Source organism: Dermacentor andersoni, chromosome 4, assembly GCF_023375885.2.
Source record: "Dermacentor andersoni chromosome 4, qqDerAnde1_hic_scaffold, whole genome shotgun sequence".
Lineage (NCBI taxonomy): Eukaryota > Metazoa > Arthropoda > Arachnida > Ixodida > Ixodidae > Dermacentor > Dermacentor andersoni.
The window spans coordinates 44,245,862-44,270,146 of NC_092817.1; the positions used below are offsets into that span (position 1 = coordinate 44,245,862).

General features: G+C 42.3%; 1 protein-coding gene across 1 annotated transcript in view; it reads right to left on the reverse strand.

The window, feature by feature from the left end:
• Ube3a (ubiquitin protein ligase E3A) overlaps nucleotides 1-24,285 on the reverse strand; it is a 70,049-nt gene that overhangs the window by 13,403 nt on the left and 32,361 nt on the right. Inside the window, exons 7-11 of the mRNA XM_050184132.3 lie at nucleotides 22,894-23,197; nucleotides 22,094-22,249; nucleotides 12,311-12,628; nucleotides 10,130-10,274; nucleotides 8,669-8,874 (exon numbers count right to left, since the gene is read on the reverse strand). Of these exons, the coding sequence (XP_050040089.1) occupies nucleotides 8,669-8,874; nucleotides 10,130-10,274; nucleotides 12,311-12,628; nucleotides 22,094-22,249; nucleotides 22,894-23,197 (1,129 nt within the window). The remainder of the gene's footprint in view (nucleotides 1-8,668; nucleotides 8,875-10,129; nucleotides 10,275-12,310; nucleotides 12,629-22,093; nucleotides 22,250-22,893; nucleotides 23,198-24,285) is intronic.

Consider the following 24,285-nt stretch of genomic DNA (forward strand, 5'->3'; position numbering starts at 1 on the left):
AGGATGGGGAGAGAGTGAATGCATGGTAACGTGATCAAGCACATGACGGAGAGGGGGGAGAGGCAGGAATGCGTGCATCTCCTCCTCTTGCATGTACACTCTCTCTGAAGCAAGTGCACAGGTCGAGTTGAAATGGTTTTACACTTGTTTTTAATTTGCATGTGCCAGCTGTGGGCACTAAGTGTGGTCAGCCATGGTGGTCAAGATTTACGGCATCGCGTGATGCAACAGACACAAATCTCGGATGCCATGAGCCCTGTCGATGCACTGCTCCCGGTGCAATCTCCACCGCATGCACTGGCGCTCATAACTCCACTATTATGGCCCGACGACAGGATATTATCCACCACCAGGAATTTTCTGGGAATTTGTGAAGCTGTTTTTAATGCTGAAACTTTCAAAACTCGAATAACTAAATTTGCGATTTAACAAAGTTTTTCGCTGCAAGTACAACTTTATTATAAAGAGGTTCGACCATAGATACATTTTACATGATGCATAACTATCAAGCATGATGTTGAGCTCATATTTTTTTTTCCAAGTGCATGAGACAGTGACAACGCCTATCACAGAAACAAAACAAAATGCACTTCTCATATTTGATGCAACATGCCCCATAATGAGAATTCCGCTGTTAAGAACAATGGCTACTTGTGAACAAAAGCCAACTTGTTTCAGCCAGGTTTAAACTTCACCTGAACATCTTTCTTTCTTTTTTTGTGAGCGAGGACATTTTAACTAGTTTTGGCAACTACTATATTTATTCGAAAATAGGTCGAACACGAATATAGGTCGACCTCCAGATACTGAACTTGCTGGGAAATAAAGAAATAATTTGAATATAAGTAAGTCCATATCTTTTTAGAAAAACGAAAAATTGGAACATGGCACCCCCTTATTTACCCTAACATCGGCTGCTAAATCTTGGTTGTCGATGCCTCAAGCTGCATGCACGTCGGAACTGCCAGAGAAGTCGTCCTCATGGGAGGTCTCTTTGGCACCTTAAACTACGTTCTCCTCGAGTGCCATGGCGTGCATAGGACATGCAGTATTTTTTATAGTCAGCCTGGATAATCTCCATATTGGTTTATGATGGGCGCAACGGAGGAACTCCATTAGCTCAGTACTTTCGCTAGCTTTGCTCAGGAATATAGGTCGAGATTCTTTGGTCACGAATACAAGTCGACAGCTCCACATTGGGCAACATATTTAAAAACAAAGAGTCGAATTCTATTCGAATAAGTACGGTAAGCGAAAGAGCATGCAAATAATCAAAGGTAGCAAGCAACTTCTTCCAAATGTTTGAACCGACGTAGGAATGGATGTCAACAAGTGATAAATGTAGCAACAGTGCTAAACCACAACATTCCTACACTTTAGATAAAGCTCGTTAATCCACACTGTGCATGATGTGGCAGGCTTTTTATGATTCCGAGACAAAACCATGAGGATTTTTCTTTTCCTTTCAAGTCCTTCTAAACAAGACAGCATCATTTTAAAGGGAAAAAAAATGATCAAGATCTTGTGCACTAAGCAGCTGAATGCCTAAGAAACTGAGCCACCATGGAGGGTCAAGCATAAGCTTTATTTAGGCTGGCCTCTTCCTCAATCAAAGTTAATGTAAAATGCACAAGTGCTTTTGTTAGGTAGCCAGTGAATCGATATGAACAAAACTGCTTCAATTTGAGTTCAAGAAAACTTTCATCCTAGTGATTACTGAAAGCAAATTGCAGTAAAACCTCGTGAATAGGTAGTCATTTAATAAGTCATTCCAGTTTAAATATAGTCACAATGAATCCCCCACCCTGTCACCATTGAAACTAATGTGTTGTTAAGAAGTAGTCGCTTAACGCATGCCAAACAGTTAGTGCGTAGTACTTACTTCATTTTTTGGCACATACATGCATGGAATTGCTAAATGTCGTGCGTGCTGACCATAGATAGCGAAATTGCAGCTTACAGACCTTTCTCAGACTAAGTCGCCACCGATAGTGACGTCAAAACATGCTTGCCATGACCTGTTGCCATAGCTTCTAGCACTTCTATGTTCTCATCATGAATGACAACAAGGATGATGGCCCTTCCGTATCCAACACGGCTAGTGGTTTGACCATCATGAAGGCATGTCCACAGAAAAATGGGACCTGATGGAGAAACTGGCTTGTGGCCTTGCTGAGTTTGAGGCTGCCATCACCGCCGCAAGTCTATCACGGCAGCAACTGAAAATCAGAGAATTTTTTCTGCCTGCTGGCAAATAAAACTTGTCTCTGTGTGTATTCGAGTGCAAATTTACAAGTTTTTGGACCAGTAGATCTATATCAGCTCATCTGCCATTGCCAGGTAATTAGTACATAACTTAGTGCACACCTCATCCACGTTCACTGCAAGCTACATAATAACGAGGTTTTACTGTATATAATTATGGCTGTTAAGGGTCATCCAACTTTTGTGATGTCTGTTGTAGATATCACCGCAATGTTTATTGTGACATTTCTTTCGTAGAAGAGGCCCGAAAAGAAAGCTATTTGTCTCCAACAAAGAAGCAATTCTAAGTCTGAGACATTTGAGCCATTGCGTAGGCAGCATTGTTATTATTATCGTCACCACCAACATTTTTGTCATTATTGTTGTCAGGAAAGTTCACACTGCCGTGGGTGGTATGGAGTTCAAGGCTTTCTTTCATGAGGAGCCATCTGCAACATTGTTATTTTTTATGTGTTAGCATTAGGAGTGTCAAAGTGGAAAAAAGTGTATGCATGTGAAGTGTGGGAAGCTGGTCAAGGTGTGTGTGTGTGTGTGTGTGTGTGTGTGTGTGCGTGCGTGCGTGCGCACGTGCGTGCGTGTGCGCGTGTATTTATTTAATGGTCTGCTCTGGACCATTATAAGCTGCACTTCGCTTCTCAAAAGGATAGAATGTGTGTTGAGTGAACAACACTTTGCACTGTGGTGAACAGGGTTTAACTGACAGATCCGGACTTCAAAGAAATGTGAAGTAATGCCCCTAATGTCTTTCTCTCTCTTTTGCCATTAAATAGCCACTGAATTTTTTCATTTACATTCTGAAAATTTTTACCAATAATGCCAGGAAAAAAAAATGAAAAACAAACAAACAGATTATGTATAGTCTACAACAAAAGAGCAAATATACAACTCTATAATTTCGTAGTAGAAACATATCGGACTTCTGTCAACTTCATTAACTAGTCTCCAAACAAAGCAGCACCTCTACAAAATTTGTATAATGAAAGGGCTATTTGTTACTTCAAATGCTATCAGCTACAGGTTACAAGAGCGACAGTATAATTGCAGAGACACGAAGTTGCAAACGTGATGCTCCTATTAGTAACTTTCCCATTTTTAGTACACTCATGTAGCCAATCTGAGGACCTTAGAGAAAGCCGCTTCCAACATCTATCGAATTTCAACTCTCATGCAATGAATTTCATTCAAGTCACTGGAGCACAGTCACCTAATGAGAATATTTGAATATTTCTCATATATTAACATGAGAGCGTTAAGGAGCCCTTATCGCAGAAAATCCAATTCGGCGTCCCGCATCCGGCATTGGACGTCGTTTCGGCAAAAAGATTTTCAGACCACGCGTACCCAGGCCTTCGATGTGACGCAAGAAATTGACTGAACTAATTGAATTTCCCAAGCTAAATTTGCGAAAACATCATAAACTACGGCTTACACACAACCTACAAACATGATAGCTCTCAGATTTAATTTGAATATACGTACGAGAAAACATAGTTCTGTTACATGAAAACACGAACAAACCCCTTTTTTAGCGTTTCTACAATGCATAGACCGGAGAGGGCATCCACCATTTGCTCATGCCATCGCGTAAATATCTCAGAGTTCACGGATTGGTGCGCCCGTTTCCTTGAACTTCCGGATGGCGCTCGCCTCCACCGCATCATGGCCCATGCAAGAAGCCGCATCTCTACCAGAGAGCTTACCTTCGTGCACCGCGTTCGCCACGAGCATTTCCCGGTAAACATTACAGTTACATACACTGCAGTTGCCGGGAAGCGAGAGAAGCAGTCAGGGATCTTTTAATGCTATCGCATTCCACTTTTAAAGGCGAAGTTTAAGCGTTCTCCAAATTTTTTATACAAAATGGACATAAGCTACAGCTTCCTCTTAGAAGGAAGGTTTTACCTGCTTTACCTTATGTACAGTAAAACCTCGTTAAAACGTACCCGCTTAAAACAGCAGTTTCATTTTAAAAGTAGTAAAGTCAAATCCCCGACTCAGCGGTCATTGAAGATAATGTGTTTTGTATCCGCATAAACCGTACCAGCTTATTGCGTTAGCATCAGTTAAAACGTAGCGTTTCAACTTTTCGTTGCGCAAAGACGGCAGTGTGCTGTCTCCATCGGGCGGCCCGGCAGAACAACAAGCCTCAGAGATCGGAACGGCCTCCAAGCACCCTGTGCGTTTGCGCGTGAAGCCGCATCAACATCAACATCATTTCAACACCATGCCAGAGAGCGTTATGGCATCGTGCAAAGCGAGGACTCACGTCATTCCGAAGCTCGGATAAAAAAGACGCCGGGTGCTCAGCATAGAAGAAAAAATTAGACATCGTCCGTGCTATCGAACGTGACACGAAAAGTCGGCGCTGGCACACAACAGGGATCTGCTGTTGACTACAGTGTGTGGCATTTGGAATGCGAAGAAGTTGCTCGGCAGCACTGCTGCAACTGCGAAGACATGTCGGCCACGAGGTTCGACTTTTCGCCATCGTTGCCCGTTTTGTTGCCGAAGTGTGGACTAGCGACAGTAACGAGGACGACACGGAAAGCGACAACACGGGCGATTCGGGCCCGACAGTGGCATAAGCTGCGCGTTACGTCAGCCTCATGAATGCAATCGTCACACGAAAACAGGTGCGCGATAACGTAACTCAATTCCAAATGAGAAGTATTCCAAACTCGAGCACCCGGCAATGAAAAAGGCGCCCCCGGGACTTCTGTAGCACTACTGCGCACGTGCACGGAGAATACGTAATGCGAACGAGGAATCTGCCATGCGAGTGTTTGCAGAGAAGAGGGGGCTGGCTGAAAAGCTGGCACGCAGCTTCAGTAAGTTTGAGGCCGCTGTCGTCGTTGTGCTAGGCCGCCGCGGCATCGAACGAAAATAACATTTTTGTCACGCGAAGTGAATAAATACTGCATGTTTTTTCCCCCTTTCATTGCACTCTCTCTCAGTTCCGTTTTCGACAGGTAAGTGGGCGATCTCATGCTATTTCGGTTAAACAGTACTACCGTTTAGTACGTACTTTTTGCGAGCTCCGGCCAACTGCGGTTTAACGAGGTTTCACTGTATACACATGGGAAATGCAGAAATGCTCTCTTTAGCCAATCACTAAACCGATATCAATGAAATTTGTTGCACTGCCTGTTTCGTAACAACCTGTTTCGTAATACGTAATAACGTCATTCTACCACTGTGCAAAAAACATCAGTCTGCCTTTTATTTACGCATTAAATTTGAATTATATTTGTTGCACTTAAAAAAAAAAGCTGTATTCTGCCGACTATGGTAAGTAGAATTTTGATGAGGGCCTCATGTCTTTTACGAAAACTTTTGAAAACTGTCAAGTTAAAAACAAATGCTGACAAAGTTTACACATCAATAACTCTGCACCAGAAACAGATATCACATCTATGTACAGTTGAACCTTGATATACTGAACAGCGTGGTCATTGCGAAATAGGTTGATATAGCCAGAATTCGATATATAAAATCACGTAAAAAACGCATCAAAAGCTTCTGCAGCTCAATCAATGAAGCAAGGGCATGATCAAGGATTGTTGTTCGGAATGCGCATTCGGTTGCGCTGTGTGCAATTGGGCCTAGGCTGCACTGACTTTGTCCGGCGGGCGCGCGCAGTCGATTGCGCCGCACACAATTAGTCTAGGCCACTCCGACTTCGTGAGCCGCGCAAGGTTGGCGCGATCTATAGTCGGATACAACTTTAGAAAAAAGGGGGCGTTTACTCCTCCAAGGCGGAGGCACACGAGCATCCACAAATGGGCGCGCACTCTGGACAAACGTCATGAGCCGGATGGCCGGTGACCCCGCCGACGGAGAAGATGGCCGCCCCCACTTCGAACTCGGCGAGGTCGCGTCAGCTGTGTGCTTCAGCCCCTCGTCAGAGTGAATTCCAAAACTGTTTGTGATGGTCTATCATGCCGGAAATATCACTGCGAGCTTACGATGTGGCATTTGTGCCGCGTGCGTTTATTCAGAGCCGTGATCCGACGAAGGAACATTGCAGCGAGCATCGCTGGCGCTGCGCAACGCTTTGCCTGAAAACAGGATCCCGCGGCGACCGCTATGAACGCACATCCTGCGTATTTGTTCCGCATTGTTTTATTTCACTCCCGAGTGAAGTTACGACGAGAAAAGTTTTCCAAAGACTGGTGCCTACTGTTAGCGGCGGGTGTGTTCGTGTACTGTGTCACTGTGTTTTTCATCGGACGGGGTCGTTTTTCGTCGGACCGAGCATCTCGGCGACAAACTTGGTCGTGGCCTCCACGCTGTATTCAGGCTCCCTGTTACGCCAATACGTGTAGCAGTGGAGGTTCATGTTGGGTGAATCGCTATTCAGGATATGGCCACTTTTGTTCTTGTCGAGGCTCCTTGGTGGTGTGGACAGCGAGGCGTCACTAGGCTCGTTCGGCAACAAAGTCCGAAGTCGCTGGGCTCCACGCCGGAAAACTCGCACACAATGCCTTGCGCGAACTGGCGAGATTGCAGGCTTGCAAAAAAAAAGAATAATGAGAAGGAAAAAAAATTGTGACAACGCAAAACGAAAAAATATAAATTTTATGCTATTTAAAATCAAGAGCATTTATTTAATACGATGAATGAAGCATTTTTGTACCTTCCTGCCTCGACCGTATTCTCGCCCCAGGTTTGCAATGGTGGCGATAATTGCATTATTTTATATAAGTACTTTTCCAATAGCAACAGATTCATTTGGTAAGCTTGGAAAACAAGTAGTAGATACGCCGTGTACATGTGAACAAGCGCAAAAGCCTTGAAGAGCTGCTCTTTCTACTTTTGTCACTTGCATTGAAGCTAAAGAGCAGACGACGGGCAGCGTTGTAGAAGGCACGGGGTTATTTTTCTGTCGCTATCTGGCATGTGCTGTAGCACATGAGAGCTCTACTAAACCAGTCATCAAAATACAAAAGTCTTTATTAATACCGAGAATTACGTGTTTCAGGAGCACGATTTTTCGAGTGGCACTATTTTAGTCGCGGAGGCAATCGGCTGTCACGCTTCGGTCATCTGGGCGGGGCCTCCCCTTTTTTTCTAAAGTTGTATCCGACTATAGGCCAATCGCAAGCTCTGAACAACAATTGCCGATCATGCCTCAATCGTGGCACAGTAAATACTCGAAGCTTCACACGAAGTATTTATTTATTTGGCTGAAAGTACTGCAGTAGTGTAGCCTGCTTCTCATTGACAGCTGCATGCTTAAACACCGAGTCCTCAACATAGTCTAAACGATCCACAAGCGATAGGTCGGTGCCTTCTATTGCATCACAGCAGCAGCGTAGAAGGGCCAAAGCAGCTACAGCCTCAGTTGAAGTCGGGAGTGGAGCAACATGAGCGCTTGCGGGATCAATCTCGGCAGCGTCTTCGTTTGGCCGCTACTTCTGCTACGATATCCACATCCGTCAATTGAAGCATTTTGAAACACTGTCAATAACAAAGTATTAAATGGAATCTGCCAAGGCGTCTATGAGGGAGCCCAGTGAGAGCGCGCTGTCGCGTGTCTCTGTGGATGCAAACAACCAGTTCTCGCGAGACACGGCAGGTGCAGAGCGCGGCACCAAGGACGAGTCAGTGTGCCAAATGCAATGCGTCACTGATGTCGAACTAGGCAAGCCACCGCGAGTGTACGCCGCTACATTCAAATAGCACCCTCGGCACGATCAAAGTGTGCAGCTATGGTGCGCAGCAGTCAGGGACGCCCATCACGCCACCGCTATTTTCGAGGGTGTTGTGGGAAAGCTCACCGCTTGTCCACGGAGCGCACGCGGTCTGGGATGGCAGAGTTCAATATATCCATTTTACATCCGGCCCCATTTGAAACAAAAAATTTAAAATGCATGCGATTGTCCGGGTGATATAGAAAGCATGCGATATATGCAATAATTCGATATATCCGTGTTCGATATATCGAGGCTTGACTGTACTAAACTGCATCTGTTTGAGCATATTAAGTGGACAAATCTGGTATATGAACGTAAAATTTCCACCCTATCGTTGCAATGTTTATGTGGGTTACAAAGTCCTACTTACAGATTAGTGGTAACCAATTAGATGTCTTAATAGCTACCGTTCACAAAATTTAGATATTGTTTTTTACTGCCAAGTTAGCATTGTAAGCTTCATGTTCCAGTTTCCTAATATGCATCAATTTGAAAAAAAAAATTTTTAATACTGAGGGCCAAAATAAATCTGCTCCCTGTAGTCAGTACCTTTCATTTTTTTTTTTGTTAATGCAACAAACACCATTGCATTTGGTAGAGTATATGCCAAACAAAACAATTTCACTGTTCCCATGTGTTTAGACAGGAGCAGATGCATTAAAGCTGAGACACACGGTCAGCACAAAACAAACATTTTCTGTGCTCACAGGATTCCAGTCCTGAAGATCATGGAAGGTGCCCCTGCGTCCCAGCAGTTTCCGGTAGACGACCATGGGGAAGTGCACGTCCAAGATGACGTTGTTGTAGATGGCCAGGCCCAAAATGATCCCAATCAACTTGAATTGAGCATCACTCTCGAAAGACGTCGGGTTGAACCAGTACGTTAGGGTCTCAGCGTTCAGAGTGAACATCGCTGAAAGTAGAAACACCATGCAGCACTGTGAATGGTAAACTCATTCTTTCGTAATACACACTGAAAAGATGTTCAGACCTGTCAACCTTATACCTTTTCAGTGCTGTGCCCAAGTTATCTCATTCTGGCATCTGTGCAGACCTCATACTTACAGTTACTCGGACAGAAATTTAATTTGATCCACTTTGGAGTGACTTCCACACACAAAAGGTGGAAATGCCAGAAACACACTGCACTCTAAAACTCTAAAACACGGTTCTCATACCTAAAAGATGACACTTAGCACATATCGGGGTGGGGAAACATTAATGCTAAAGTTGGTCTCAACATGACAGACCAACTTTATGACACAACTTCATGACCAACGTCATGACACAGAGCAAGATTTGATGACATAATGTAGCAATAAGCTTAGACATAATGACATTGCTCATTAAAAAAAAAAAAGACGAGTGTTACATGCATTTCTTCTGACAGTGCTTATGTGTAGCCATTGCAGTGCTCACAGGAATGGAGCGAACGAATGTATCATGCCGTTGTGACCTATCCGCTTCCCGGATAGTGAAACCGAAACTGGTTTATATGAGCAAGTATGTATTATAGTAAATTACTTAGGGTGCTCTGACACTTGCCAATATTCTTGCTATGGTGTAGAGGGTTTAAACCTTCATTCAACACAAAAACGTGACAAGTAAGAAATGTCCTGCCGACACACCTGAAAGTGTGAAAATTATGCAAAGCCAAAAATTCACTCACATTGTTCACTAGTTATTTACATAATTCACAGCATTCATGCTGCAGGGACACTGTGAACATGCACTCTGTCTATAGTCACAGCTACAGTGATCTGTGGCACAGACAGACAGAAATACTATTTTTAATATTTCTTAATGAAATGGTCATGCAAAATTTTGGTTGCTGTTGTACATTACTTCTGTGAACTACATGGCTGTGCCACATATAGGTTTGAATAACAGAGCGGGTTCACAAAATCTAGCTCTGCACATTGCAGGGCGAATGAGTTTTTCGTGTTCTTTGAAAATCAGTTTTGCCCTAAACTGTAGGCAAACAAAAAAATGTAAGACTCATATGACAATCGTAAAGAATATCTAGAAATCAGCCATTTTCCAATAAAATCATGAAAGCTGGAAAGTACGTTCCTTATCCAGTACTATTCCTGCAGAACAACATATCTTCCCCCTTTCTCCATGGCTTAACAACCATCTAACAAGTGAAACAACGAAGACTGACTCACCTATGTCAGGGTTGAAGATCTCCTCCACAACAAGCTGAAAAAACTCCTTAGACACACCACCTTCGTCAATTCCCTGCTCCCCTTCAAACTCCACTACCAGCTGCTTCTTCAGGCTTGACGGGCTCTCCATGGCGACCAACTCTAGCTGCAGCCAGTAAGCCGGAAACACAATGTTTGTAAACTCACTTCCTCAACAAGTATAACAAATTGACATGAGACAGCTGCTTTTACTCAAATGTGCCTCTGCTGCTACGATGCCAGTACAGTGAAATCTCATTACTATGAACTTCATTCTACATTTCTCATGTTAACGAAGGTATAAAAGAATTACCCAAGCAAAAGTTTATCAAACTTTAAGTAAAGATATGTCAGTACTATGAATTTAAAAATAGAATATTTTAAAATAACAAGCAAAACTTATTTTTTTCTGTTAGTAGCACTTCACAACAGCAAATTTAAAACATGAAATATTGCACACATTTGCAATGAAGCCATGAAACATTTTGCATGCCGCTATAGTACCTCCATCATCAGCAGCAGATCTTCCTGGATGACTGTGACTCTTATCCTGTGAAGTCTTTATTTTTATATGTTCTAGGAATAAACCCATTTGCGGATATACTCTGCTTGTAAATGTACGCAATCCCTCTTGTATAATCTAATTTTGTGTTTTTAAAAGAATGATACTTCAAAATAAAGAATGATTTTCGGCAGTCCTGAGATTCGCTATATTGAGATTTCACTGTACAGATCAACTTGCTTAGGATGATGACCAGAAAGCATAAAAATCTGACAAAGTTGAATTTTGTAACATCCAGTCTGATTTGGTATGAGGGTTACAATAAGGGTTTAACTGGATCATGCATGGAGGTGTCATGTAAGTTAGGCGCAGACACAAAACGACACATGGAGAACACTGACACAGAATTGTGAATACGTGTTCAATGTTTTTTCTGGTGTCCTTGTGCCTTGTGTAAATGCTCCACATGTCTCCTCAAACTCTTGCACCTTTATTTTTATTTACACTACACGTTTACCAAGTTGATGTAAAATATCTGAAACGTATAATGTAGGTAGCATAAAAAGCGCATCACCACAACCTTTTTACCATTACAGGTGGCAACATTATAATTTGCCTACACAGTACAGTGAAGACTCAATAACAAAATTGTACTCTGAGCCAAAAGCATGTTGAATTTTATCAAGTTTATAAATGCACTATCAGGCACTGCAATACCTTAATTTAATGTTCCTGTAACAGCCCTGTAGTCTAACCTGTCTTGATCGGTAGTAACAACCAAATGAAGCCAACAGACAATGAAACCAATGGGAGCATAGGTGAGATTAAGTGCTTTATTTTAGATCAAAATGTAGAAGTAATATTGAAAACAGAACACTGTCACTTACATTTTCTTCATTATTTTTATATTTCAATCAAATACTACAAGCACTATGCCCTATGCCTTCCTTAAATTTATTTGGTTATTAATAGCAATAAATCAAGACCCTCAGTTACCCCAATGTTTGTCACTCACTATCCTGAGGGGGAACGTTTAAGCAAGACATCAGCACACTACAGAAAAGGAATGCACAGAATAACAGCAAAACAGTGTTGGTAACGTTTTCTTGCTCTAAGTTGCCAGGCCACAGCCCAAAGCAACCAATATTTAGCTAAATGTCGCTAAGTAACGACAATGATGATGGCTTAACTACAATTTTATATATTTGTTTTAATTGTTTCTAGACATCTTCCTCATTATTTTTAAACTGAAGCTTTAAATTGCTTCCTGCCAGGGTGAGTCAACGATCAGAATATGTAAAAGAAAAACAACTACCGTGCTATACATAGAAAAGAAGCTTTGATGCAACTAGGTTACTCTCTTCTGTATGTCTTTAAAATAAGCAACAAATGGAGGAACATATGAAAGCCCTTGGAATAAAATGAAAGTGAGGTATTGAAATTTGCCAAAGTCCCTGGCTATGTACGTAGTTAAAAAGGATGCTAAGGCTACAAAAAGCAAAGCTATCATTAGTGTGACTGAAAACCCGCTATACTTAGCGACTTCCTTGCTAAGTTACCAACACTGCAGCAAAAGTGCCACGGGTTTGAGGCATGATAGCTGGCTCATTATCACTGCAAAACAGAGAACTCAGCTCAATAACCAGCACTGGAATAAATACCCTGTGAAGTGCATCGTCGATGAGGTGATCGCGGCGCACGTTGAGCCGAAGGTAAGGGTTAGCTGGTGCACCACCCACCAACATTTGAATAACCGACAGGTGTCGTTCGCTGTACATGCGGATGCGGTTGTCATAATACAGGCCCAGCGCCTTCACTGCGGGAGTCAGAACAAAAGCGTGGCCCAGGAAGGAGAAGTGGCCCTCCTTGGTGTTGGCCCCTCGAGAGTGCACAAACCCTCGGTCTGTTTCCAGCTGCTCGCTCAGGGGTTCATTGTAAAACTCTTCCCATGGTATGAGTGGCTTGCGGCAGTCAGCCACCTAGCGCAGAGAGCATGAAGGCAGGAATTCATGAAGTTAGGCCTTTGCGAATAGAAAGTCAGGAAGGTTTGTATGTCTTCATAGCTGACTAAGCAGTGCAAAAATGATGAAACTGAGAGAAGGAGTAATCAGAACCATTAGAGTGGTCTTCGCAATTGCCAAAGCCAATTTTAGGATCGAAATGTCAAAAAGTTTGGGCCCATTGCAATGCATGGGTGCTGGCCGGGACCTTTGGTAGGGATTGAATTGACTGAAAAATTGAATTAACTGGAACTGAATTAACAGAAGTCTACTGCACTGGGTTTAACTTTAACATCATGAAGTTGCTCATTGGGCTATAAGGGCTTCCTTAGTGGAAGTCTCTGGATGAACTTTGACCACCTGAGGTTCTTTAAAGTGGCGCTGCAACACTTTTTGAACACGTTAAAAAACATTCCCACAGAAACTCCTGTGGTAGTTGTCTAAGTATGCATAAGCATTGTGCCACTTGCTCATCTTCACACAGCTCAGTGTCATTAGTTTGGCGCTTCACTGTCTCCCTTTCTTCTGTCCCTTTTCCAGAAATGTATTTTGCGCCACAAGGTATATCTAGAAAAAGTCATTATCAATGTTATGGAACTTGATCCAACCAATATAAGCCGTTAACCCAAATTGGTAGTTCGCTTATCATGTTCGATAGCAAATATGAAAAGGCAGGTTTAATTAGGATAGAGTTCACTATGGCACTCGAACCCATGACCGTCGGTGTTTTAAGATGAAGTTAATTAGCCATAGTTAATTAAGATATAGTTAATTAAGGCTCAAGGATCTACTAGTCGTGGTGTGAACCTCTTTTCTTGTCCTTTGTCTCTTGTGATTGGTTTTTTTCCTTCAACTATGTACCAACTGGCCTGGATTTCAACCCTTCTTAATTATTAAGCCACCATTATTGGCCACTATTATTGATCATTTTTATAAATGATACTGTCTCTATCCCTGGTACCTCTGACGTCATCATGTATGCAGATGACACAAATATATTTTTTTCCTCCCATAACTCTGCAACAGTTGAACGCGATACCGATGCATATCTGTTTCATCTATCCAGATGGCTAAAACGGAACAAGCTGACATTATATGCCTCCAAAACTACATACATGATATTTCACCCTACCAACAAATCATTGTACAGAAACGTAATGCTAAAATTTGAAGAAAGCCTAATTAAACATGTTGAAAAACAAAAATTTCTCAGGGTATGGTTTCAAGACAAACTAAGTTGGACTACACATATAAATTATCTCATTTCAGATTTAGCCCGTACAGTTGGATGTTGGTACAGGATAACCCACCTTATACCACTCTGGCTAAAGCAAACTCTTTATTATTCTCTTTTCCATTCCAAACTTGCATATGGTTTACTTGTCTGGGGTACCACTACAATAGCAAATTACAACAAGCTTGTTATACTTCAAAAAAAGGTTTTACGGTCTCTTGAAAATTATTATGGTAAAGTGCAAGATTTAAGAATGGCTCCCTTATATATAAAACATGGTATACTGTGGCCAGACCAGTTATATTATTTCAAGCTGTTGCAATTAATACACAAAAACAAACTCTACACAAAAGATGAAATAATTCCTAGCTATTGTCTTATCTAAGATACCAAAAACGACGCACTCCCAAAACACGAACTAAATACGAACAAAAGAAAATGGAATATCAGGTAGCTGATGTATTAAATAAGGTTGAAGAAAACTTGAATTTCAGTACCACTATAAATATTTTCAAAAATAACAAAAAATTTATTAATCATTTCTGAATTAAAATTCTCTCAGCAATAATGTTTGCTGTGGTTTTTTATCCACTTACTATTTGATTTTTTGGTGTGTGTAAATATACAAATGCGTGCGATATGTATGTGTGTATACAATATCTTTGTATGTTGTATGAATATAGTTGCATAATAAATAACAAAACAAAAATAACACGCACATGAAATGTATGTTTATTGTATATATGTACTTCATACAGTATGTAAGTAATATAGACATGCATAGACATTGACACTGCTCTTATAAAAGTGTAAAATGGTTATGTTCTGTGTGTTTCTTCCGCGTGTTTTTTTTTTTTTTTTTGTGATGAAAGCATGACTGTTATCTTTGCCTAAAACCACTTACCAAACTGTAAAGGGTCAGAGGCCTTTGTCAGGCATTTTAAGCCTTTAGCCTCTGCCCCTCCAGCAGGCTCTATATTAGGTCTGTTTAAAATAAAGCATTCTAAAAGAAAAATTAAGGCACTTGAACCCTCAACCTTTGGTGGGAGTTGACCCCACAAGCTTTGGCTCTCATTAAGGTGAATTAGCATTAAATGTAGCGAAGCTGTTGTAAAAGCGCCACTACATTTGCCGACCGGGGTATGCAATGTTCTTCTTTGTGGCATCGGGTGTCGGCGCGTTGTTCCCGGTGACACTGGGTATTGCGCACTTGTATTTCCCCTGCTTGTTCTGCATTGCTGACTACCCTGGAACGTCGCTATCTGGCGGCGGCGGCATGGCATCTTTCCTCTTGTTGGTTGTGCTCATGAGCGTCCTGCTGTAGTTCCCCGCTCTACACAGAGTCGTTCGAGTTGTTTTTTGTATTGAGGCTGATACTCTGTATTTCTGCATTTCCGTTGTTCTTCAATAAGCAGCTGCCGTCGTCTTGGTGGCATTACAATATATGTGACAGGGCCGTGGCAACACGAACTGCTGCAACGTGACACTTGCTCATGTCCATGCAGTCCGGGGTAATTATCAACTTTGTCGAACGTGATCCAACCCTTATACATTATGCAATACAATGCTTCATTGATGGTTCGGATGCTTGTGTAGAGCTTTTTCTTTATTCAAACATATGCTGTTCAGTGTGTTGTATGGTTGAGTCAAATGAATTTGCCTGCTTACACGGGTTTGAGTCATTGCATTTATCTGACGTGACAAACAGGTTTCTCAGTGGGTAGGTATAGAAATGCTTACCCATTTAAAGGTTCGCGATCTGTGGACAATGCTGGCATGAGCAAGTGAGCTAAATATTATTCTGCTGCGTGCAGTGAGAAGCCCACAATCTAGCATAAAATATTTCTTGCTCTCTCCTGTGGCTTTTGAGGCCTATGGGAACAATTGCCACTGGGCAATTGTTCATGATCATGAGTTACTCCTCAGCGGAAGTTCGCACATGCACGCACACCTTTCCAATTTCCTATTAAACAGAGAAGGGGCTGTTTTCAATGTGTCCTGCTCGTCCTGTTATACCGACCCTTTATAACTCTATGGCACCTTTGTTCAATAACAACTTTGAAGAGTTACCATAAGTGCATTACGGAAATTAGAAAATGTAATATTGCTACCGGCAACGTGCCAGCTAAGAGGAAACATTGTGTTGGGGAGGAATGCAGAAAGTAAACATAGCACTCTTTAATCTTCATTATGTATACAGTTAAACCTGTAAAGTCTGTAAAATTGGCAATTTGCATCATTATATTGAAATCCGACCTTTTATGCAAATAAGTACAGTCGCCGATGTATTCTTTTTTAAACAGAAGGAGCCACAATATCTTACGAATTATTGGGCAATCAAAAAAAAAAGCAAATGTGCTTGAGAAAAAAATTCATTTTGTTGAACTTAAGAAAGCCTACGATGAAAGATACAGTTCCACGTCATGTCGACAAATTTTTTTATAGGTGGTACGAAAGAAAGTCAGCCACACTTTTGCATCCACTCCGCCCTCGCAGCTGATTGTGTCAACCTCAGTGGGACAATGCTATCATGAGAAGTACGGCAGCAGGGAGCGAAAGCTTCGCCTCCCTTTTGCTTCCATGTATCTCTGAAACATCGAGATTATGCAATCGCTAGTACTAAACGCGTGGGAAGACAGTCTACATTATTCCAAGCCATCTCAGCACACCCGCTCTTTGCACACATGGCAGATTACCTTTAAAACAGGGCACACAAGCCGTGTATGCACTCAGCCGTGTGCTGACAGCCATAAGCAGCCATGGTCATGCCAAAAAAAGGAGATGCCCACCAACCTGCCACCCCTCCCCTTGCGCACTTGATCATATCACTGCAGACTCGCTCTGCTCCCCTCCTTTTCCTTTCCTTGCAAGGAAAGACAGCACTCATCAAATCACCATTCTTCTTGGCTCACCCTGGCAAGCTTTCACGTGCACCCAAACCTTACAGCACCCAGGACATGGTAGGATTTTATCACACTGACATCACACTCTTGGTCATGCGGCAGGCGCATGATGGAGAGGTGAGCTCACAAGCAGCCACTTCTAATTCGGCCATTTGACCATCTGCGTCTGCGGAAGTTTCCATTAATTATCTCGATATTGCTTCACAATGGAAGTGAAATTTCATTGTATTGAAATTGTGTATAAACACACTTCGTTATATTTAGGTTCTGAATACACAGTGTTCTATGGACAAGAGGTTATTAAAAGTTAAATGCTTCATTAGAGAATTTCGTTATATTGAAGTTCATTATATAGAGGTTTAACTGTAATTAGGACATTTAAAAAAATGTCTGCATGAATACATTAATTTAAGGACATCATGCTCACTACAGTGTGTTTTCCGTTTTGACAAAGATGTGATGAAGGACCGCTTTAACGTGCACCCAAAGTGTGGTACACAAGCGTTGTTCCATTCTGCCCCCATCGGAATATGGCCCCTGTTGCTGGGAGCTAAAACTCAACTCCACGTTTAGCACAAGAAGGCCACAGCAACTGAGCCAATGCAGCAGGCGAAGTTGCAGTGCGAAGTCTGAAGTAGACAGGACTGCGTGCTGACTTAAAGCTTACAAGTTGAAGCCAGCACTCAAAATTTAAAAGTTGGTGCTTGTCCTGTCTACTCCACGCATTGTTTTAGGTATGTGCAATGTTAAGTCAACTGTGGAATTCATGAAACTTAAATGGAATGCCAGAAAGGCGAATGCTAGGTCTGGCTGAAATGCTAGAAATGACACTTGTTTGACGGCAAGAGTGGTCATCTTTGTGGATAGCAGATGCCTAACACTGCATAAAATTACAGGAAAGTGAGAGGCAATGATACCATTTGAGCAGTACTAGATCTGCTGCTAAAAGTTACTGTACAAACAAGAGAAAAAAATACGACATATTTTACACAACTTGAAGACGTCAAAGCCAGTGCCCATGCATTTCTATGACCCCAACCTTTTATTATTTCAATTCTAAAATTGGCCTTTGCCAGATAGCTTGAACTTTACCAGTCAGCATGCATGCACTTGACCCCTATAGTGACCCTGACAGTGACCCCTTTAGTGGCAGCATCTGTCTCTGCAGAGTTTAGGGGACAGTACGTAAATGCATTGAACACACATCTCTAGTTGAAAACGGCTAATTTCGGCCCACCCTAGGAAGATTTTCAAGCAATAACTGTAGCTCAGAATGTTCGATTATAGTATTTACGCGATTCTAACATGTGCCTTTCTTTTTCTTTTTTAAAGGAAACTAGGCCGAAAATTGCCTGTGCAGTGCAATCAGGCACAACATTAGCTTGCGTTGCCACATAACACGGATGTATTGCGATGAAGCTTACATTAGAAAACCGGCCACCATTGCACAACAACTTCTCTAGCTAAAAAATTGGGTGCGTGTTAGATTTTCAATTTTTTAAGGAGCTTTAATGTCATTGATACATCAGTTTACTACTTTGGACACAGTGAAAGTGAGCGCACGTTTGATTCAGGGCGTGTTACAATCAGGAAAATATTGACAAATGAATCAGCAGTTTGTTATGGCATTTTTTCTGCATCTTGCTTAACTCAACTCACCGGATAATTCAGTCAATTTCTTTGGTCCCATCAGAATAGAATTACTGGAAGCTGACTGTATGACAAACTAAATGCTAGAAGACTCTATGGTAACTGAGGTTGCTAGAAAATAAGCAGAAGCTGTTGAACTCCTATCAACATTGATTTTAGAGAGTTCAAAGCTTAATTTGGCCATTCCTCTTTGTATACTAGTTAGTACTAGTTCACCATATATCTGGCTAAGAGGTGTTACGTTCTCACTACGGTTTTTCACATGTTTATCCAGACAGAACCAGGAGACTGGCAAACTTATACCTGCCACCAGCAATATCTGCAACGAACCAGTTGCGCCAGCTGAAAACAGGACAGGTGCAACTCAATTGCAGTACAGGCATAGGCAGATTTGCTCTACTGCTTCTTATTACAGCCCTGCCAACTTTAAAATGTAAGAAGTAGTACTACTATCGTAGCCAACAAATACAGAAATTTGATAAAAAATACAAAAAATCATGGGTGTGCAAATACTGAATAGCAGATTTCGAATCGAATACTGAATCAAATGAAGAAAATAAATGGCCAACATCGAAGTGAATATCGAATATCAGAAAATTTAACACAGCGCTGTACATGCTTAGGAGGCTAATCACATTACTTAACAAGAATTTTGCTAGCTATGAGTAACTTGGGTACCTATGAATCGAGACGTATAGTATGTGCTATTCTTATTAAAGAGAACACCAAATTAGTATGCCAGCACTGATAACAACTCAGTTCGAATATGAAGATCTGGAAAATATTTCTTATCGATAGAATGTCTGTCACACAGACATTATTTTTCTATATAAAGTTTACCACTACTACTTTAAAATAGAATTAGGTGCTTTTTTCCCTCTGAAGCTGAAGAAATAGTAAAGCTGTCCTAAATACTACTTATGGGTTTTTCAGTTTAATAGTGGGCCATACTATGGTTAATGGCACTCTTCTATTGATTGGGAAGTTTTGTTTTCCCATTTTCTTTCAGAAAACAAGAAGGCTTTCTTTATGGCAGGTGGTTTTTGTTGGTTATCATCAGCTCGTTGTAAGGCCAATCTGCTCAACAGACAAAAGCAGGGAATGTGCATCACATCACTTGGCACCGCTCCATGTGGTCATTAGCACCGCACGTGTCACCCATGGTCGGCACCAATGGTGAGAGCTCTCAAATTGGGATGCCCACGGCACGCTTGCGCAACACCCCCCCCCCCCCCTTTTTTTTTCCGTCCATGTTAAACTGCCACCTGCTGCGGGGGTCATCCCACTGTCGCATGATATTTTTGAGCCCGTCATGTAACTCCAAAGCTAGTCTTGTGACAGGTCACTTGAAGCTGTGAAAAGAGACCACTAAGCGCCTACAAACGGCGTTCAGAACGAGGGGCCACCATATGGTATTTTGCAAAGATGGCGGCCATGACCATGCGATGGTCATTCCGTGCACTCACCTTCGTTGGCGAGGCGGTTCATCAACTTTATGAGAGTCGTGCGAGCACTGTGAATATATCTGCATCGCTTCGGTAACTGTAACTTTAGTCGCCGACACCTTACGCAGCTCCGATTAGGCCTAATGGGCTAGACAGTGTGGCCAATGGTGTGGCTGTGATGAAAATTCGCTGCCGGCCGATGTGATAACAGGCCGCGAACCAGTGCAAAAAGCTTGTCGCCAACATGTTCATACGGGTGGCTCATCAGTGAACAGTCACCAAATCACGCGTACAGGTTAGATTAATGGCTGTTGAAGCAGCATTCGGGTTCACGGTTGACCAGCCAGCAACTAACGCGAACATGTGTACCAAGTTCGTCCGTGTGCTCGCACGTGGGTAGAAAGCTCTGAACTGCATGAATTTGCATGCATGAACACTGAACTCATGTATTCGATGTGATCAGTGTGCCTTCCGGTGGCTAATCAGCCCGACCTTCACACATGCTTCCATGCTTTCCACACGCGCTGCTTTCGTTGTTCCCTCTGCTTCAATCTATATTGTCGACTTGGTCGAACCTTGTACCGATACCGAAGTTGGTAATCCACTGCTTAAATGATATTGCGCGACATAAAAACGACACGGACGTGAGAGAAGACGACACACCAAGCGCAAACTTTCAACTAAGTTTTTATGCCACTGCGTCATTTTATACATGGCAGGCAACGTAGATCGCGCATGCGCTTACAAGGAAATGAAGTGCGAATTCATGTAACATGGTTACGTGTCATGTGATGCCGCGTCCAAGTAACTTAATTTTTTTTCTGTGAGAGCAAGAGACGGGAAGCTAACGCACTCATCTCCCAATTTCGCGATCATCTGCACTTCAGATATCTCACGGATGAGCTGCGTACTGCCACGGGAAACAATCGTGCATTGATCCTCAAGAGGCTTGCACCCATGATCGTGACAGTGGATCGCCAAGAAATAAAAAATTAGTTGAAAACTTAGTTGAAAGTTCGCGCTTGGTGTGTCGTCTTCTCTCACGTCCGTGTCGTTTTTATGTCGCGCAATATCGTTTAAGTATGTGCGCCTTAGGAATGCTGCATGCATCAAGGTAACAATATTCAAGAAATCAAAAATTAGATATTTGATTCCCAAATCGAATTATTTGTACGTTCAATATTCAATTTGAAATGGAATATTCAAGTATTCTCACACGCCTACTAAAAATTGTTTTCTAATCAAGACGTACACTGCACATTAAAAAGAATTTGCCAACTTTGTTCTGTAGAGACACTGTGTAAATGCCCACCGCTCTACATTCTCAGCAAAAATAATCTGCATTAAAGAGAAACAGAAACTTTAGACATACTTTTGTGATATATTCATGTAACGGCTGCCGAAATTTTACTGCCATTTTACTGGTGGCACTGCTTCCAGTAGTTCCAAATAATTGAGCAGGTTCTGAGAAGTCGGGCTCTGAAAAATCGCTCGATGACTATATTTGCATTCTGTTGACATCAGTTTTTCCCTATATAGGACACAAATTAAAAATTACAATATTATTGGTGTCAATACAACAATCATAAGCAACCCTTAGAAATACTGCATTTTTCAATAAAACCATATAAGTTGCCATGTATGCTATTGTAGTGAAACGAACCTCCACAAGTGCTGTATTTTTCATGAGGCCATCAATGCCTCACAGGCACTCAGTGGAGTGATGATCTTCCAATGATGCACAAATCATATATGGCACAGCCAAATATGACACTTCTCTTTAACCAGTACAGGTACTATGCTGATGTGTGGTGAGTAAAGGTGGTATTCCCTGGTACAGTTTTTCAGTACCAGGCTATAACATGATGGTATTGTTCCCATTTAAAAGAAACAGTTGAACGAACATACAGCCTCTGTCAAAAGAAACAAAGCCAATCTATGCATGATCACGTCTAACTCTGGGCCACCTAGTCAGATTTCTGTTTCAACTGCATTCCTTGAATGCTTTGGTGTGAAACATTTCCACTTGTCTCCCAAAGCAACCTTATTTAATGCCTAAATAAAACCACTTCTGACTTTGACAAGTTTGATGTGATGGAGTCGGGGCTCAACAACAACCGAGTTCCTAGTGGCTCTATTTCTTCTGGCAAATACTGCCCCACAATTTGTCAAAAAAGGTCGAAGGCGCATGGAAATGCTGGAATGGCAATACCTTGACACCCAGCAGGTCACACAGTGGGTCATCCTTGAGCATCTGAGATGGGTCCTTGGGCCGACCATCGTCTGTGGCGAGTACTTCGTCGTCATCATCTCTACACTGCTCTAGCTCGCCTCCAAGCACGTTGGACATGAACAGAATTTTCATAGTCTGAAACCATGGCCAGAGACACAAATTACGCCCTTTCAAAAAAACTTCGAAGCATGCAAGGGCGAGACTTTTCTTTAATGGAAACATCTTCCTCAAATACAGAAACACGTGGCACTGTGTACCCTGAAGAGTCACTACAGCTAATCAGAAACTCTGTAGCAGAACAATATGAAGGAACTTGAGCCCTGGATACTGGAGGAATAGTGCAATAGCATTTAATTCTACTTGGACAGAATGGAATTTGTGAAATTTGAATATGACCAGAGCGTTTACTCGAGGATTTGCGTAGCACCTCCACAACAATCAGCGGAATTCTACAGTAAGTGTTCTATAAGCTGTGCTAGCTCACTCAATACGTACTAGAAACCTAGCTAATTCCCATTTGGTGCCATAGTCTTCAAGAGTGATTTACATCACCATGTTCTTACAGTGCTGTAGACAAGCTCTATGTGTGCAAACAAAAGGATCACAATGCAGGCAGAAAAAGCTGACAAACTACGTTGACACTTTTCCACTTCGGACATTAGTCTTTCCGAAGCAGCTTTTAAAAACTCGGCTACACCTATTCAGTATTACTTTCCAGGAAATTCAAGTCAGTATACATACAATGGGCACTGAGTAAAACAGTGTTGCACGAAACCAACCTTGATGGAGGCCACCAGCAGCTCATCGTCGGCCACGCCAAAGTCTCGGCCAAAGTGTCCCTCAATGACGCGTGCCGTCAGCACCTGATGCAGTGCGTTGAGGGTGTTGCGCAGCCTGTGGGGAGGGCACTGGGCTCCCCATTGCTTGGCGAGCCGCGCCTGGGCCTCTGGCGGCAGCAGGGCACAGGCCCGACACAGTGCATGCAGCGCACTCCCGCACAGGGGTCCCTCGAGCAGCGGAAGCTCCAGCAACACCACAAACACTGACAGCAAACTGGGGTCCCTCTGGTATGCCTTGTGGTACCTGCGACAAGATGGGGCAAGACTTAATTCTTTCGTTACCACGCCTATTCAAATTGATCACCGGTGATCGATGCTTTAGATCGTCGATTTGAACATGTTGGAGCTGTTTCTTATCCACTTAAGGCCATCCAGTAGTTAGTACAGGCACTGCACTTTCATAATCAGTTTAAATTTACGCGCTTCGGCGATGTTGTGATTTTCGACGGCCCTTTTGGCAAACTAATGTGCGTATGTTGTAGCAAAAAGAGGTGCGGCTGTCAACTTCTGCCGCGCTCAAGAAAAAAGCATACTGCTCACGATTATGCCGCACTAGCATCAAAATTTTGTAATGAAATGACACCCAGCAAGCCAAGAATTAAATCATATCGCATCGCAATTATATGCAATTATCACAATTATATGTATATACATACATAATACAAGCAAGCTGGCTTGTCTCTTGTACATGGTTTCATCACGGGAACCACGTCTACATTTTTCATGTCATAATACAAGCAAGCTGTGCTTGTACGCGCTGTCTGAAAAAATGACTACACATTCATGTAGTTGGGCAAACCGTCTCACAGGAAAGCTAGCTTTAGAATTATGAAAAAGCTCTATTGTACAGTAGTCCTTCTAAACTGTATTTTCATTAGCAGAAGAAGGTTAACAGCAGCAGAAAGGAAGGCCAAGCTCCTTTCTCAAACTTAGTGCTGATACCCCTCATCACTGGTATGTCACAAACACCATGGATTTAAAAGCATTATGTTGTATTTTGGCCATTTTGAAGCACGAAAAGTTCCCGAAACGTACTCAGTGGTGTTTTCTTTCACCCTTGAGAACATAATACAGTCCCACTTTAACAAAAATGATTGACTAGACCCAAGCAGACACTGTCAAAATTCGTGATGTCGCAGCTTGCCGGTGTGGCAACTTCAGGACAGCATCACTACCAGTGCTTATTCAAGAGCGACATGAGCATGCTGAAGTTATAACCTGAATTTTATTTGAGAGATCACAAGCATTTTTATAAGTTTCGTGAAGAGATTAGAGAATGACATCAGCATGACGGAAGCTTTGGAGAACAATTATGTTTCACAGCAAACAGCT